Consider the following 18,422-nt stretch of genomic DNA (forward strand, 5'->3'; position numbering starts at 1 on the left):
CACGGAGGCACTGTGTGAATCGAGCGAGGTCCTGCTCGCTCACACAGCGCGGTGGCATCGCTGGATCCAGGGACAAGGTAAGTAAAACTCCCTGTACATCCAGCGAGGCGAGCCCGAGTCTGACTCGGGGTTACCGATCCTAGCCCAAAAATCTCACCCCGAGTCAGACTCGGGAACACCGCCCAGGAGGTTAACCGATGCTTTTGCATACTAACTAGGCGTCCGTCGGTTCAATTTTAAAGCAAGTTCCTATTTTTTTGACCGAAGGTTAACTAACCGATGGGGCCCACACACGATCGGTTTGGACCATCAGACCATTCTCATCGGATGGACCGATCGTGTGTACGCGGCCTAAATCTACTTTTACTCAGAAGTGCTTTTATATACAATTATAATTATTTACTGTGGTTTTACCTGTTTATGAAGTTGCTGAAGCTCTTCAAATGTTTGCTTCATTCTCACTTGCTCTCCCTGTAATAGCTCTCTGAGTTGTTTGGAGTCTTCACTTGTCCGTTTGATCTGTTCTTCCAAGCCATCATCCTCACATTTTCGTGCACTCTGTTAAGGAAAATACAAAACTTGACAACTTTACGGGCATACAAGATTATGTCCTGAAGTTCAATTTAACATGTACCAACATACAGCATAAAGAACCATTTCACCCTTATCCCAATCTCCTTCAAACCAGAACAACATAAATGTTGATATCAGAATACATTTTAAATTTTTCATATTCAACATAATTGTATATTCTATTATTACAGGGTCGATAAAGATATTCTTGCCCTTGGTATTAAAGATCTCCATAGGAGAGAAAAACATAATATTTGTTAATATTATAACTGATGCCTACATTAAAAATGAGCAGGTGTAGTAATACTACACTAATGAAATATATGGGATACAATTAGGTCCCAACTGGGAAAGACATGTTAGAGGAGGTTCTCCCATGGGTAGGAGACCAAGCTGAAGCCATTTTTTACTAAGATGAGCTCACTAATATGCTGAGGCAGTGTGTGGACAGGCACCATTTTGTTGTAGTTCTTGATATGTCTTATGAACTAGAATTAAACCTGACCAGCACCTGCAAACATTGTGGCTGGAATAACATTTAACACTTTTCTGACCAAAGCCAGTATCCGCCAAGGCTCGAACATCCACCTGGTAAAACTCAGCAAATATATGAGCCACCTGTAGGGAAGGATGCCTGTAGGGTCAGCTAGCTGATGTAATATAGTAAGGTTCAGTGCAAATCAGGGAGTAAATGCTTGCTGTGATTCAATCACCTGCTAGAACAATGGATGATGTAGGAAAGATAACATATGGCGATGTAGAGACATAAGAGAGAACTTATTTTTTAGGCAGTCCCACAGCTACAAGGCTTGAAGTGTTAAAGGGGTTGGTAAATGTAGGTGCTCGGAGGAAGTCAGCCATCGGCCATTATTTAATGGATGGTGCACAGTCAAGACCCAGCCAAAGTGGGATTTTCGATGTAGAATGGTATGATTAGCTGGGCCAACTGGTGTAGTAGTAACTGGAAAAGTGGGGTAGGCCAACACCACCATTCAATCTGGGTAGGGATAAAGTACTCTGTGGCAACCTAGGCTCTAAAGCATCCCAAATATAGCTATGTGCATGTCTCTGAAGCATTTGAAAAAAAATAAACCAAAATGGCTACTGGAAGATTATGACTGCAATAGCTCCTGCTGCTGTATCTGAGATAATGAGTAGGGAGAGAGCCTTACTTCTCATGCACATCACTGGATCAAGATCAGGCTCAGGTATCTACTTAGGGGGGGCTGCGGGGGAAGCTACATGCAGAAGTTTTTTTTTATCTTACTGCATAGAATGCAGTAAGGTAAAAACCCTCTGCCATTACACCCCCTTTAATTCTCCTGTATCCTGTGATGTACAATTAGGAAAAATGCATATATTTAATTTTATTAACCACTTCAGCTCTCACACTTTGCCTTTTAACCAGAGCAATTTTTAAATTTCTTCTGTGAGCCTACCGATTCATCAAAAATGTTATAATTACCTAAGATAACAAAAGTAATCACTTGTTTTGTAGGACAAATCACACTTTCTTTTTGCGATACTGTCTTTTAAAAAACAATATGCTTTGTTATGCACTCCATAGACAAAAAAGTACAGAATAAAAAAAATATATATTATTTTTTTTCTTCTTTGTTAGTGTTAGTTTAAAACTATTTGCTGTAGATAAAAAGGACGACTCATATTCTATAATACATTCTATTTAAAATTACACTAAAACAGGGCTCAAAATTTCAAGTCCTGAGCTACTAGCCAGGCCTCGAGAGTTACTCGCCACCAGTTGCCCTACCTAATTCATACACTGCCCTGCGCCTAATTGCACCCGTAAACACGCCCTCGTAGATTATCTCATCGAATGACACTGTTAAATGTTTTATGCAGTTCAAGTTACCAAATTAAATATTACCAACAACAACTTCAACAAAATGGGACAGGGCACTGGGGGCAGACCAGAGGGACAGGGCACTGGGGGCAGACCAGAGGGACAGGGCACTAGAACTGGGTCTCTTCCCCATTCTCTTGCTGTCTCCTCTGCAACTCCCATCCATCCTCTCTCTTTCTCTTCCATTCATCTCATCATCAGGAGCCTGTGTGTGCGGCTCCACGCTTACATGTCCCCACTTCCCCCTTTTATTCAGGCTGGCAGAGAGGAGAGGAGCTGCAGCCCAACGGGAGAGAGTACAATTCAGCGCTGAGATCCACACAACTGCACAGCCATTGACACCATAGCACAGCGCACACTGACAGCGCACAGCACACATTGAGACCAGTCTGTTCACAGTGCTCAGGCTAAACTAACATAGAGCACAAGAAGAAGAAAACTACACAAACTAGAAGGCTGCCGCTCTTATGTCAGGGCAACTTTCAGTGAGCGCTGCACCGGAGTGGTAATTTTTGCAATCCTCCACCTCACTCATTACTTTCTGCTCTCCAGCTACATTGGTCGGGGCCCGGGGGAGGGGTGCAGGCTCAGAGAGGTCATACTGTTAGGTCCCATGGCTTAATGAGAATTGTAAGAGCACCTGTGTACTGCTCTGCCTGTGCGCGGCTCACCAGACTACTTTTCCCGAGCATGCACCTTTCCTCTTCGGCCGCCAATCTCATCTGGACTCTAAGTGTAGGCACAGATTGGAGGGAGATTGGTCATGCAGCCCTGTCATCACTCGCCCCCAGCTTAAATCCACTCGCCAAATGCTAGTAGGCGAGTGGAAATTTTGAGGGCTGCACTAAAATAATGTTACCATTATAAAGTTATTTACAAAATAAATATTTTTTTAAATCTGTATTTTTCTTTTTTTTTTATTGCAGCACAGAAAAAAAATTACTGAACAAAACAAATATAAATGAAAAAAAAAGTTTAAATAATAATGTTTTTTTCTAGAAAATCATCAGGAAAATAAGTTAATAAATAAAAAATATACTTAAAAAAAACAAAAAACCTTTTGTTCTTTTGTGAGGTTGCTTTAAAGCGTTTGTAACCTTACAAATAAAAAAAAAATTTCTGTTTCTGTAAGGAGTTCATATAAGCTTTTTAATAAGAGCATACCCCACTTTTAAGTACACAATGGGGTTTATTTACTAAAGCTGGAAAGCGCAAAATCAGGCTCACTTCTGCATAGAAACCAATGAGCTTCCAACCCCAGCTTGCTCAATTAAGCTTTGGTAATAAAACCTGGAAGCCGATGCAGAAGTGAGCCTGATTTTGTGCTTTTCAGCTTTAGTAAATAAACCCCATTGTGTACTTAAAAGTGGGGTATGCCTGTATCACCGTTTAATTTGTGCCTGCTGTGCTTCCCTATTATCTGGTTGATCCTGCCTGGACACACAAATTAATAAAAACTCGACAGAAGTTCCATTCCAAAGAAAAAATGGTTTGGTTGGTCATATTTATGCACTATGATATTCTCTACAAAAAAAATATTTTTAGAACATGATAGTAATGTCTAGTGCAAATGTACAGTAAGCTATAGATGCTGCACATTATATATATTAATATAATATATATATATATATATATATATATATATATATATATATATATATATATATATATACATACACACATACGGTATATACACACATACACTGCACCTATTAATACATACAGGCAGGATCTCTAGATAAAGAGTGAAATGGCATTAAAGTTACCGCTGCTTCACAAGTGTCCAGTATGCTAAGTATAAGGCTCTTCAGTTCACTCAGGGCAGTGCGGAGGCTCCCGGCTGGCACGTCTTTGGCAGATGAGGTTTCAGAAGATTCATCCATAGAGGAGTCTGTTGATACAGCAGAATCTGCACTTTCATTGCCTCTGAGCTGGCAGCAAAGAGATCGGACTTGGCAGTGGGCTTCCCAGAGCTGCAACCTTAACTAGAAGTAAAAAAATAAAAAAAATAAAACATTGCAATGTTATTATGGTGAAACTGGGGTGTAAACTTTTATTTATATAATGGGTTTTCCATTCCCATTGTAATTCAAAAGTGAATATTAAAGAGACCCTGTCACCAACTTAAAAAACTTCAAGTAAAAATGCAGAAAAGTCAAGTATTTTAAATACTTGCATTGTTTTTCTTTTATATAAATTATTTTTGTATTCACTTACAATGTGACTTTGAATGTACTAGAAAGGTTCACTATTCATTTCCCTTGAACAACCTCTTCCCTGCTTGTATGTCATACCCTCCCCTTTTCTAGAAATGCCTAATTACTTTTTGAGTTAACCCAGCTCCTCCACCCATCCCATCACCTCCCTACATAAACCTTTAGGTAGCTGTAGGAGAGGAGCAAAGGGGATTACTATAGCGTGTCACCTGAGTGACATCTCCGAGTCTGCTTGGGTTGCTGACACCACATCCAAGATGGCAGCCCCCAGCTCAATGCTTTTGGATGTTTGAACCAGGGGAACTTTTGCATGTACTGTAAATGACATGCATACAATATGTTAAATACAAATATAATGTTATGGGAAATGTTTGTTTAAATGAATGGGCTTACGACAGGGTCTTTTTAAACTCTTCCATGTTTTAACATAAATCATATATACACACACATTTACATATAACACCCAACACAATTTAATAGTTATTAAAATACGTATCCTACACCCTACTATTGTCTTCATTAGTTTGGGTGCGAATTCATGCTCACATAGCGTATGTGATGAGCCTTTATACCAGACTACACCTACAGGGACGCTTCTGCTGAAAATGTGATTACCACAGTCCCAGACAGTCAGTAAGGCCCCATACACACGAGAGGATTTATCCGCGAATACGGTCCAGCGGACCGTTTCCGCGGATAAATCCTCTCGAGGATTTGTGCGGATTTCCATGCGATGGAGTGTACTCACCATCGCATTGAAATCCACGCCGAAATCCTCTGGCGATGACGTGTCGCGCCGTCACCGCGATTATGACGCGGCGACGTGCGCGATGCTGTCATATAAGGAATTCCACGCATGCGTCGAATCATTACGACGCATGCGGGGGATCCCTTCGGACGGATGGATCCGGTGAGTCTATACAGACCAGCGGATCCATCCGTTGGGATGGATTCCAGCGGATAGATTTGATAGCATGTCATCAAATATTTATCTGCTGGAAATCCATCCCAGGGGATAAATATCCGTGGAAACAGATCCGCTGGAGTGTACACACCATAGGATCTATCCGCTGAAACCCATTCGCTGGGATTTTTCAGCGGATGGATTCTATCGTGTGTATGGGGCCTTAGAGAAGGGACTCATTTGTTGCTTCTATTTTTACGTGAAAGCCAAAACCCTTTTTAACCTCCCTGGCGGTATGATTATTTCAGAAAAAAGGTGCTGAAAGCGGTACCATTATTTGCAAGGAAATTTGGCGTTTTATACCGTAGGCCTGTAATTCTTAGGAATAACTCACTTAAATCTGTGCAAACAAGAGTCTAGTAGGCATACCGGGTATGACATTTAAAAAAAAAAAAAAAAATTATAAATTATAATATAATAAATAATTATAACAAATAATAATATTATTATAATAAAAATTATTCAATAATGTAATCAACTCAAAATCACTGAAATTTGCTCAGTTGTAGAATTGTCGCTGTCATTACTTACCTATTTTTTAATGACGAATTTCCCCACAAATCGCTATCGCACAATTCTGCAAGTGATTATAATTTATTATCGCTGTTTTCTAGTTGTGGATTCAGCGAGGCGAGCCCGAGTCTGACTCGGGGTTACCGATCGCAGCACAGAAATGGAACCCCGAGTCAGACTCGGGAAAACCGCCAGGGGGGTTAATACTTGACAAATATCTGTGTGATGTGGTTTGGCATGTCAAATCAGAACTTTTGGCTAACATACTGTAAAAGACCACCATGTAAAGTGACAAAGCTGTCATTACATCAAAAACCTCCAAGTAAGCATACCTGTAAAAAAAGACAGTGATTACTTATTTTTCCTGCTATCCACACACTGTTCTGTTTGCAATAAGTCTTCATTTGAAGTCTGCAGGGAAATCAACACTTTCAGGGGTGACAAATGTCAAGGTCCCTGTAGTGCTCACTGGTTCCTTCTGCTGACCTCCACATTTCTACTCTATTCTTTAATGCATGGAGTTCAGAAGGAAAAATCACTGAGCGAAAAAAAGGACAAATAAATGCTCATCCACAGTCTCTGCTAAAATGTCAGCACCCCTTTGCATTTTGCAAATGCAAGTGAACTAGAAAGTTCAGACTGTATTATCTTAAGATAATCAGGGGGTGGATAAACAAAGGAGCATGTACAGACATTTGTAGGTGAGAAAGCCGCCGCTCCAGGTGAGCACCTCCAGGTAATCACTGTCTGCTCGAGAACCAAATAGGTGCTGGCAATGCACAGGATATGCGGATAGAGAAATAGATGGACAGCCGCACTCCAAAAAAGTCTTAAAAAAAGTCTTAAAATGACGTGCTCTTTATTGATAGGAAAAAATGCACAGCATACAAACAGCAACAGTGGGGAAAATAGCTGACGCGTTTCGCATTGACTTTCAATGCTTAATCATAGCTCAAATGATTAAGCATTGAAAGTCAATGCGAAACGTGTCAGCTGTCTATCTATTTCTCTATCCGCATATACAGACATTTGTACCTGCCGATTTCAGAAGTAGTGATAGCCTTTGGAATAGATAAAACAGAGACAGAGTTCTGTTTAGTCAGACAGGCCACATCTTGGGTGTCAACCTGAGACGTACTAGAGGATCCTCAGAGCCTGCAGCAGAATGTCCATTGTTTGCTCAATGTGCTCTTGCTCCCGGGTGCCTGTAGTCCTTAATTACTAAGGAAGGATCATTCCCTGTGAGGTACTCACTGAATGGATACAGATCGAGGGTGTTTAGTGTGTCTGGTCTAAAGGAATCGCAATAACCCAGGTGCTAACCTAATTCTTGTGGATGTGTCTCTGATGCATCAGGCAACAGGCGAGATGACATGTTCTCAGAAATTGTGGCTGGAATTTCGCAGTCAGGAGTCCTATGAGCACTATGCAACTTCACTAGCCAGAAAAGAACCTCTGGTCGCGAAGTGGAAGAAAAGACAGTTTTAAATAAGTAAATGTTATATTAATGTGACCTATAAGGCTGAGTAAACGAGACAATAATATTTAGGGCAAAAATCTTAGCGTTTAGATTAATATATAACCCGTGCCTTGTGTGGCTAGCACTGCGGTATGTCTTGTAGAATAAGGATCTAGGGTAGTATCTACTACATATCCAGGTAATAATACAGCAAGACATATATAGCCAGGAACCGGTATGTAAAGGTACCCTATCTTACCTTGCCAAGGGATCCAGACTTCGCCAATCACAGTATTCAGGGTTTTATGCCATAAGGATAGACCATGACATTGGACATGTATAGCCCCCAGCAGCTAACTCACTTGTTGCATCAAGTACAAAGGTGAGCACCCAATGCAGGATCCAGTGCCTGAAACAAACTTTACAGGCTGGGCCTGCTATTAAGGGTCTGGGCAAGGTTCCCATGATGTTCATCAAGGATAACCGATACAGAAACTGCTATTGAGCCATAAGGCAATAAGCAGTAGGATCTTGAGGAAAACTGATAATAGAAAAAAAATGTTCTCCAACAGGAGAAGGGGTGAATCATTTAAGGACACTAGCAGAAAAACTGGAGCCTCAATAAGTGGGCAGAGTTATATGGGTACATTGGCGGGCCATTCCCCACAAAGAATTTGCCAGTGTCCAATTAACTGAAGGTAGTGGCATATAACCCATGGTCTAAGAATCAACTCCTGGATCCTACACTGTGTGATTAAGATTTTGTTTTGGATACAGTAAGGAATGGTTAAGACCCCTACCAGTTTTTTTTGTCTGTGATTTCCTTTTAATTCCCGTTCCACAGTTATCTTTAGATCTCTCTAAAGTGAGGGGCATTCCCCTCTTAGATGTCACTACAACAGGTTTACAATATTGAACATTTTCCAAACCTCTTCTTTTGTTCCTGTGACAGTTTGGATTTCTCATCCCATTCTTTACAGGAGGCAGTGCTCCCCAGGACCAATAGCGAGGGTGAATCTTCCCATTGGGGATACAGACAGCAGTAAAAACCTGACACTTACATATTCTATCCAAAATGTAAAATAAATTGAACATGCGCTTTAATTCATTTTTAAATAGGGTAGTAAGAGAATTATTTTTATAGGTGTTTTTATATTATCTTTATGTAATACCCCCGGAGCCCGCTCTGGCTCCATGCTGCACTCAAATTCAACTGAAACACTGATGATGTCCTGAAAATCCAGTTAGCGTTATTGAGCAACAAACTCAGTGAATAAACCCTACTCTAGGTGAAATGCGTTAAAGGGGAGTCCTTAGGCAGAAGGTCAGCAGTGTGTACTGTATGTTGCTTGGTTGCTCAGTAAAGCTAACTGGATTCCCAAGATGTCATTGTGTGCAGCCCATTTCCTTTGAATTTGAATCACAAAACTGTCTGAAAATAAAAAATCTTTTGGCAGGTAAGACTGTTCTGTTATATGTATTTCAACAATGTATTGTGCTGTTTGCCCAGTGATCCATCCTCAAGATATTTCACATATTGTTATCAGAATGCCTTTAAACATAAGGTTATGCCGACAGCTCTATCTATAAGGCTTCCAGTGAGAGACAAGGACAAAGCTTCCATCACAGAGATTACACTTCTAACACATCCACAGTATCAACAAGGGAGAGGTCTGAGTGAACATACTGTAATGAAGCCTTGGCTGATCCTGTGCTTTGTCTTCAATTCCAGCACACAGCTATAAGAGATTAGGACACGGGTATGTATGGCCAAATATGACAAACAGCATCTGTATCTAAAAATGCATGACCTTTTAAAGCTCAGTATTACTGCACAAACGGTCTCAAATAAAAAGTGTATTTGCTTAGGACCCTTACAGATTATAGGGGTTACTGATAGTGAACTCAGCTCTTCACATTAAAGTTTTCTATGCAAGGGTAGATCCTTTCATTTACCATTAATACATAGGCAACCAAGTAGCAGGGTTGCTGTCCAATCAAAATGTGCCCAAAGATGGCCCCTCAAAATAAATTTCTAATGTTATGTCTTTTAGAAAGCATGTTGGATATACCTGTTCCCGTTCCTGTTCCTGCTCCTCGGCCTCAATACTTTGCTCAATCTCTGACAGCAGTGAGGTACTTGTGCTGTTTAGATTTTGGAGACTCTTTTCATCTCTGAGTTCTTCCATCTTCACCTGCAGCTGCCGATAAGAAAGCCTTAGCTCCTCCAGTTCCATCTGGCTCTCCCCCAACTGCAGAACAACACAAAAACTTGTCACATTCAAAGAGAAAATGTTAACAAAAGCTCTAGTAATACAGTTAATAAACACCTAAATACTTTTAACAATTTGTAATAGTTAAACAAGTAAAAGATATAAAAGTAAAATGACAAGGCAGTCATGAGCTTAGAGCATAACTAAACTTACATCTGCTGCATAGAAGTGACATCTGCAAGCTCCATCGCTAGCCTTGACATATTCTCCGGGTTATTTTCCAAGTTCAGCATGTTCAGCCATCTCAATTATCTGGATAATGTTAAATCATGCAGACACCCAGGCATACCAGTTAGTGCAGAGGCCCCCAACCTTTTTGGCACCGGGGACCAGTTTCATGGCAGCCAATTTTTCCCAGGGATCGGAGATTTGGGATGGGGGGCTATTCATGGAGTCTGTCCTCAGCCCCCCCCTTTACAGCACAGTCCCCCCTTTATATAAAAGTGTCCTCAGTATTCCTTCACATCACAGCCCCCATTTACATTATAGTGCCCTCTTCACAGAGCAGTCCCCCATTACATTAATGTAAAGGGACACTGTGATGTAAAGGGGACTCCACTGTAAAAGGGGCACTGTAATGTAAATGGGGACTGTGATGTGAAGGGGAACTAAGGACACTAATATAAAGGGGGGGCTGTGCTGGGGGGACTGTTCTGTAAGTGGGCTGCACTGTAAAGGGGGTACTGTGATATTGTCAGGGAAATGACCGAACAACTTGCAATCTTGACAACGGCCATCATGGCTGCATCAGGCGCATGCAAATGCGCGTCAGCGCGAACAGGTAGGCACAATGGCGTGCACATAAAGTGACAGATGCTGGCGTCTCGTGGCCTATATAACCCAACTGCTGAGACCTGTACATTGTTGGATTGTCATCAGCTCCCCTGTTTTCCTGTGTATCTGGATCCTTGATTTCCCGTTACTGACCCAGCTTGCCCTGACCGATTATCCAGATCTCCAAGTTTGACCCTTGGCTTGTAATACTGACTTTGCTCCTGTCTGCTGCACTGTGTTGATTTTGGCTTGGCTTACCGACTCTGCTGCAATCTGTCTCACCGTGTATGACCCCTGGCCTGGTTCCTGGTTCTGTTCCCGGGTTGCTCATCTGACAAGTTTACCTGGTACCCCTTAAGCACACCTGCTCTACAGTGTACCCTGCTTTTTCCGGTGACCAGCTATTCAAACCACAGCAACAGGCAAACTGTGCTACTCTGGGCACCACTTCCAGGGGAGCACTGCCCTTAGCTGCAAGGGGATCCCTCTCAGCACCTTGGCCTCGCACCTGGTACATGACAGATATAAAGGGGAATGCACTGTAAAGGAGCAACATTTCAGTGCCCCTAGCAATCACAGCGCTCCATCACAGTGCCCCTGCATTCTGACACCCCCCCTTTCCTCTCTACCATGACACTTCCCCATTCTAAGGTCTGGCTCCCCCCAGCACAGGACTCCTACCTTTGGCATGGCAGTGATCATTTCATGTGTCCTTTACCGTCTCCCTAGCCTGTCGACGATGTCATCCTATCAGCCGGCGGGGGGTGGGAGGAGCACTCCATTCCAATCTGCAGCTCCTCCTGCACTGCTGATTGGATGACATCATGGGCCGGGTGGGCAGAGGAGCTGGAAAAGGACACACAGGCATGGGCTCACAGTAGGAGATACAGGACAACCCTGGTCTGTGATAGCCCTGTGTGGAAAGTGGTCACTACTCATCCACTGCTGTGCGGCCTGGTCATCAACAGGCTGTGGACTGACACCGGTCCGCAGCCCTTGGGTTGGGGACCCGTGAGTTAGTGTAAAATTATTTGTGCGTGCCCAGCTCAGTGTACAGTACACTATAAAGACGTTTTTTAAGCAGGAACGTAAGAAGCATTTATTGCAGATGAAACCTGGTATGTCTCTTCGAGTCTTCTGCAATAAAATATCTTACTGCGGCAAATTGTATTTTTTGCTTTTTTGCAGTCCATTGCATTTTTTTCTGCATTAAAAATGCATGGAAAGTAGGTTATATGGTTTTCAATGGCATAGTTTACACCAGTGCTTGCAGTTCCAGTGTGTTCCAATTCCAAAAAAAAAAGTAGAACATGCTGCATATTTCCTGCACTGGAATGCTGTAAAACACATCAAAAACTCACTGGAAAGCACCAAAACCGCACTGGAACATACATGGTTAAGAAAAATAGGGAGAAAAATGCACTGGACTGCATCAAAAACAAACCAAAAACGCATCACAAACATGCAGGCAGAAAAGCCCCTGAAATGCATCTGGACTGCATTTCTATGGTGCGAACTGGCTTTAAGTAAAGTGCCAAAGCACAATGCATTGCATGTATAAAATACTAAATTGAGGAAATACGTTTCCAACGGCAATCACGCTGACATTAGCTACATTTGTCTAATGCATACTGGAAAACTGGATTTTGTTTAGCTGCTATAATTGAAGTAAACATGTTTTCCTTCTGACTAAAATAACAGTGTATCTAGCTTCATATCACTGAAATGACATAAAGGAGAAGTATGGCCAAAGCTTTTCTGGTCCTACTTCTCCATGAATCACAGGCGCAAAGTTCCTTCTGTACTCCTGTGATCTGTTTTCAGCCGACAGTGGGCTAAAGCCTGCTGTCAGTTGACGTCACTCAGCCGGTCCAGGGTCTGGATCCATCCCAACTTCAAAGTCGAAATCCACCTAAATGCCTGGACCAACAGCAGGCTGAGCTTCGCAGTGAGCTGCTGAGAGGCTAAGTCAGTCACTCCCGCCCCTTTCACAGCCCAGGGCTACAGTGAGCACTGGGAGGGGCAGAGCAGAGAGCAGTGACTGACAGTTACTGGCTCTTTGCTCAAAGTGGAGGGGAGAACTGAGTGATCAGTGGTCTTTGATCTCTCAGTTCTCAGGGCAGAGCCAGCAGGGGACAGGTGCAGCATCGGACCGATGCTGCATCCACCTAGGTTAATAAAAATGTACATTTTTTAATAAACCCGAGCTTCTCTTTTAACCACTTCCATACCGGGCCATTTCTAGCACCCCTCTCCTACATTTAAAAATCTATTTTTTTGCTAGAAAATTACTATGAACCCCCCAACATTATATATAGTTTTTTTTAGCAGAGACCCTAGGGAATAAAATGGCGGTTATTGCAATGTCCACTTCCGCCGCCTGTAAAAACAATCAATTCTCACTATGCAGGGAATCACCGGCTAAAAAAGATGATATCTAAATGATGCCTGAAGCTGCAGGCATCATTCAGATACCCCCCCACTCAAAGCCCAGAACATCATATAATGTACTGTGGTATGGAAGTGGTTTAAACTGTATGTAACGCCAAAACCTTTTCCTAGTTAGGCCTAATTCATACAGGGCATAAAATAAGTATACCCTGGTGGAGGGCCATGTTTACTGCACACCTGTGCATCCCTGACGCAACAACTGCACAGACACAACCCTTGCTCTAAAGTGTGACATCTGTGTGTACAGGGCCAGTCAGTGTCTGTGCAGCCGTTGCATCCCAAATCGACAGCAATAGGACTCTGCCTGCACAGGGATGCGTAAACATAGCCCTCCACTGTAGTGCAGACTTCTAGGAAAATTGTTGATCCATTGACACAAGCAGGAAATTATGTTTCTGGGGTGCATTCAGTACATATTCTGTGTACAGAACACCTCCAGGTAGCCATATTGCATTGCAGATTGAAAAGGAAAGGTAATTTTTAATAACATTTAATTACAATATGACTTGTATCGCAATTGCATACGCTATATTATTTTTTCTTTATTTGCTATATTTTTCCACCACAAAAGTGGAGCTACCCTTTAACCGCTTGCCGCCCACCCACGATTGCCGGTGACACAGCCAAAGACGTGGATCTGTGTCCTATCAGAGGGGAGGAGACCGATGTGTGTTCCCACTACAGAGGAACACCGATCGGTCTCCTCCCCTTGTGAGCCCCCTCCCCCTACAGTTAGAATCACTCACTAGGACACACATTTAACCCCTTGATCGCCCCCTAGTGTTAACCCCTTTCCCTGCCAGTGACGTTTACAAAGTAATCAATTCATTTTTATAGCACTGATCGTTGTATAAATGTGAATGGTCCCAAACTAGTGTCAAAAGTGTCTGATATGTCCGCTGCAGTATTGCAGTCATGATAAAAATCGCAGATTGCTGCCATTACTAGTAATTAAAAAGAAATAATAAAAATTGCCAGAATTCTATCCGCTTTTTTGTAGACTGTATAACTTTTGCGCAAACCAATCAATATACGCTTATTGCGACTTTCTTACCAAAAATATGTAGAAGCACAGGGGTTAAGGACCCAGGTGGTCTGGGTTCCTCCACAACCGCACGGGCTTCCCACTGTCCCTCTGCCCCCGTCAGTGTGTGCTGGGGCTTCTTTCACTCCCTGAGGCCGAAAAGTACCTGAATATATTTCTACAGGAAACATTATTCCTTGCCAGGCTTCAGATAGCTAAGACATGGATGAGGGGCCCCCCCCCCCCACACTACAGCAGTGGATCAGAGCTGTTAACACTACTCTACCCTTCAAAAAGCTACTCTATGTCCATAGGGGACGCCCAGACAAATACCACAAGGTTTGGGATAGATGGCTGGGGGACGCCTCCACCTGTGATGTGCCTGACTAGTCTTGTTCCTCCCCAGCGGCCCCGGGGGCCTCCCCCCGCTGGCCCTGCACCGCTCTGCCCTCTTCTACGTTGTAATATATATGAACATGTAATGTTACTCTTTGCCATGCCTGTATGTACATCAATGGGTTTTAATCCGTAAGTGTAGTGCTTGTTGCACTAGATACCCATTTGTATATTTTTTTCTATGCTCAATAAACGTCGTTTTGATAAAAAAAAATAAAAAAAAATATATAAAATATGTAGAATACATATCGGCCTAAACTGAGGAAAAAAAAATTTGGGGATATTTATTATAGCAAAAAGTGAAAAATAGTTTTTTTTTTCAAACTTGTCGCTCTTCTTTTGTTTATAGCGCAAGAAATAAAAACCGCAGAGGTGATCAAATACCACCACAATAAAGCTCTATTTGTGGGTACAGTGTTGCATGACGGCCCAATTGTCGTTCAAAGTGCAACAGCGCCGAAAGCTGAAAAATAGCTTGGGCAGGAAGGGGGTTTAAGTGCCTAGTATTGAGGTGGTTAAACTTTTTTTTTCCCGCTAAATAGCTTCCTTTACCTTACTGCAGTCCTGGTTTCATGTCCTCACTGTTTGTTTTTGCTCTGATGTTTCTGTAATTGTTCTCTGTTCTGGACACTTCCTGGTTGTCCGTTTCCTGATGACCACAGTACTGGGAGATTCTAGTTTCATTTTCCAAACCATCACTTCTCTATGGCTCTCTATAGCACAGAGGCAGGATAACATGCAAAAACGAAACTAGAGGCACATTATATGATTGATTTTTATCTATTTTTAATCAATTTTAAAAGGAATCAGTTAACTATTATGTTATGTATTATGTATTATTTTTTTGCTGAAATGACTGTTTACAGGGTATAGAGATACCCTGTAAACAGTCATTTCAGCAAAAAAATAATTCCTTTAGTGACCCTTTAAGCTCTGCCTCTTGAGATCTCCTGTACAGCAGCACTTGGACTGGGAATAGTAGGAGTAGTTCCTGGAGCCAATCAAGAGTGCTGCTTGCAAATGTGCCGACAATGAAAAAACTGAGATTAGGAGAGAGCAAAGCATCAATCTGTTGCTGCTCCGCCTCTATTCAATCACAGGCTGGGGGTAAGAAAGTGACCAGGGTGTATTTCTAAACTGCGTGTAAATCATAGGACTGAGTGAACAGAAACACAAATCTTATGACAGGTTAACCACTTAAGATCCGGATCATTAAGCAGGTTAAGGACTTTGCCCCTTTTTGCGATTCGGCACTGCGTTGCTTTAACTGACAATTGCGCGGTCGTGCGACGTGGCTCCCAAACAAAATTGGCGTCCTTTCTTTCCCAAAAATAGAGCTTTCTTTTGGTGGTATTTGATCACCTCTGCGGTTTTTATTTTTTTGCGCTATAAACAAAAATAATTTAGAAAAAAATTCAATATTCTTTACTTTTTGCTATAATAAATATCCCCAAATATATATAAAAAAACATTTTTTTTCATCAGTTTAGGCCGATACGTATTCTTCTACCTATTTTTGGTAAAAAAAAAAAAAAAATTGCAATAAGCGTTTATCGATTGGTTTGCGCAACATTTTTAGCGTTTACAAAATAGGGGATAGTTATATGGCATTTTTATTAATAATTTTTTTTTTTTACTACTAATGGCGGCGATCAGCGATTTTTTTCATGACTGCGACATTATGGCGGACACATCGGACAATTTCGACACATTTTTGGGACCATTGTCATTTTCACAGCGACAAGTGCTATAAAAATGCACTGATTACTGTGAACATGACAATTGCAGTTTAGGAGTTAACCACTAGGGGCCACTGTAGGGGTTAACTTTTACCTCATATGTGTTTCTAACTGTAGGGGGCGGGGCTGGATGTGTGACGTCAGTGATCGTCTTTCCCTATATTAGGGAACAGACGATCACTGACATTGCCACAATAAAAAACGGGGAAGGTGTGTTTACACACACACCTCTAACCGTTCTTCAGCTCCTGTGACCGATCGCGGGACACCGGCGGCTTTTCAGACCGGGTCGCAAGCGCGGCTCTTAAAGAGGACGTACAGGTACGTGATTGTGCCCAGCCGTGCCATTCTGCCAATGTATATCGGCGTGAAGGGTTCCTTAAGGCTGCATTCACACCTAGGCGTATTGTCGCCTGTAGCGCGACGCTATTGCAGCCTGCAATACGCTGGAGGGGTTATTTTACATTGTCGGCTGTGGAGATGGTTCAAATCTCCACGCCGAACGCCTGAAGCTCAAAACAAGTCCCGGACCTTTTTTTTAGGCGGCTTTCGGCGTTCGGCATAGCTGACAATGTTGATCACCCCTCCTGTGTATGTTACCGCGGCGTATTTTACCGCGTTTTGTCGCGGCAAATCGCGGGACAAAACGCCGCAATTTGTCGCTGCAAATCGCGGTAAAATATGCCGCGTTCAGGTGTGAATGCAGCCTAAGTGGTTAAAAAGCATGCATGTATTTCTACAATGTGAATGCAGTTAGCTGCTTGCCTGGAGTTTAGCCTTTAACTGAAGAACTATATGTATTTATAACCACCACATACTACCACTAGTACTACTACAAAAAAATAAATAAAAATATTGCTAATAAAAGAGTTTGTGTATGTTAACCATCTTCAGTTAAATATTAGGTTACAATGATTCACTAAAATCATACTTTTGTTCATCTAACAGAATACACTTATTTACGAAAGTCTGTACCTGAAGTTCCTTGGCACAGCTCTCTTGATTTAGGGCCAACTCTCGGTCATGCAACTCTTCTACAATTCCCTGAAGTTGATCGTTTTCTTCCATTATGGTGCTCAGTTGCTCCTCAAGCTCCCGTTTACGATCAGAAAGCATCTTTATCTGAAAAGCACAAAATGAAAGGAGTCTGGTAAACAAGGCAGAGGGAACACAATGCTGCCTTTGCTTCTTCTATCTTGTTACGAATGATAGAAACCAACTCTCTGGAATCTCTGAGATGCTTACATGAAAAGGGGAGGTACAACATAAAGAATGTGATGTTCTGTGGAACCAGGGACCAGAAACAGGCAGTGTGGGAGTGCGGAGGAATGCCAGGAGATAAAGTACAACATAAATCTCATCCGTGGGTTAACTCTTCATCTTGACCTCATGCTCGCTGGCTGTAACCCGAAACTGAGTTCTCAGTTCTGAAACTGAATTTGTTTATAAACTCAACTTTTAAATACAGTACTTGCGTAGAAAACTAGGTAACCAGCGAATTCATTTTCACTCGCCTTAGTTAATATGAATGCAAAAAAGGTACAATGTGGGCAAGTGTCCGATGATTCTAGCTGCTCTGTAGGCTTTTGTTATTGTATCTATAAGCTTTTCTTATTCTAGTCCAGTTAGAACTTTGGTTAGGAGAGAGTGGGAAAAGGTTAGAACCAATGGCGTATCATCCAGGGGAACATGGGTCCCGAGGGCGGGGGGGGGGGGGGCACTGTGACCCCCCACACTGCACCCATGCATGATCTCCTGGTTGATCTCGTTTTCTGAATTGGACACAGTGAGCGATCAATTCTGATCACTTCAGTGTCCTTTGATAACTGAGCATAGTAAACTAGTTTACTATGCTTTCGTTTATTTATGAAGTGAAGCCTCGGTCTCCTTTTCATTCATCTTTAGTGCAGCTTAGGCTACAGAGAAAGGGACTGGGGAATCTGTGTCCTCAATTCCTCTCTCTGTCTCAAAGGGCAGGTGTCAGGAGTCTGTTTAGACTCCCAATATCTCACTAAAGCCCCTCCAGTGGTGTGACTGGTCGTGCAAAGCCTCCTCTTTAAGACCCCATTCACACCTAAGCGTTTTGTAGCTTTAAGCTACAAAACGCTGGAGGGGGAAAAAATCTATTATTCTCTATGGAGATGGTTCACATCTCCACTCCAAAAAGCCTGAAGCC

The 18,422-nt window shown here is 42.3% G+C and overlaps 1 protein-coding gene across 3 annotated transcripts in view; it reads right to left on the reverse strand.

Moving 5' to 3' along the window:
• Positions 1-18,422, reverse strand: part of BICDL1 (BICD family like cargo adaptor 1) — a 100,946-nt gene that overhangs the window by 29,326 nt on the left and 53,198 nt on the right. For all 3 annotated transcript variants that reach the window (XR_005748706.1, XM_040350480.1, XM_040350471.1), the window contains 4 exons: positions 17,222-17,368; positions 9,662-9,841; positions 4,204-4,422; positions 415-558 (listed from right to left, as the gene is read on the reverse strand). Coding sequence is in view for 2 of the 3 variants with exons in the window: in XM_040350480.1 (XP_040206414.1) it covers positions 415-558; positions 4,204-4,422; positions 9,662-9,841; positions 17,222-17,368 (690 nt within the window). In the remaining variant the exon portion in view is untranslated. The remainder of the gene's footprint in view (positions 1-414; positions 559-4,203; positions 4,423-9,661; positions 9,842-17,221; positions 17,369-18,422) is intronic.

The sequence above is a fragment of the Rana temporaria genome, chromosome 1 (genome assembly GCF_905171775.1).
Source record: "Rana temporaria chromosome 1, aRanTem1.1, whole genome shotgun sequence".
Classification (NCBI taxonomy): Eukaryota; Metazoa; Chordata; class Amphibia; order Anura; family Ranidae; genus Rana; species Rana temporaria.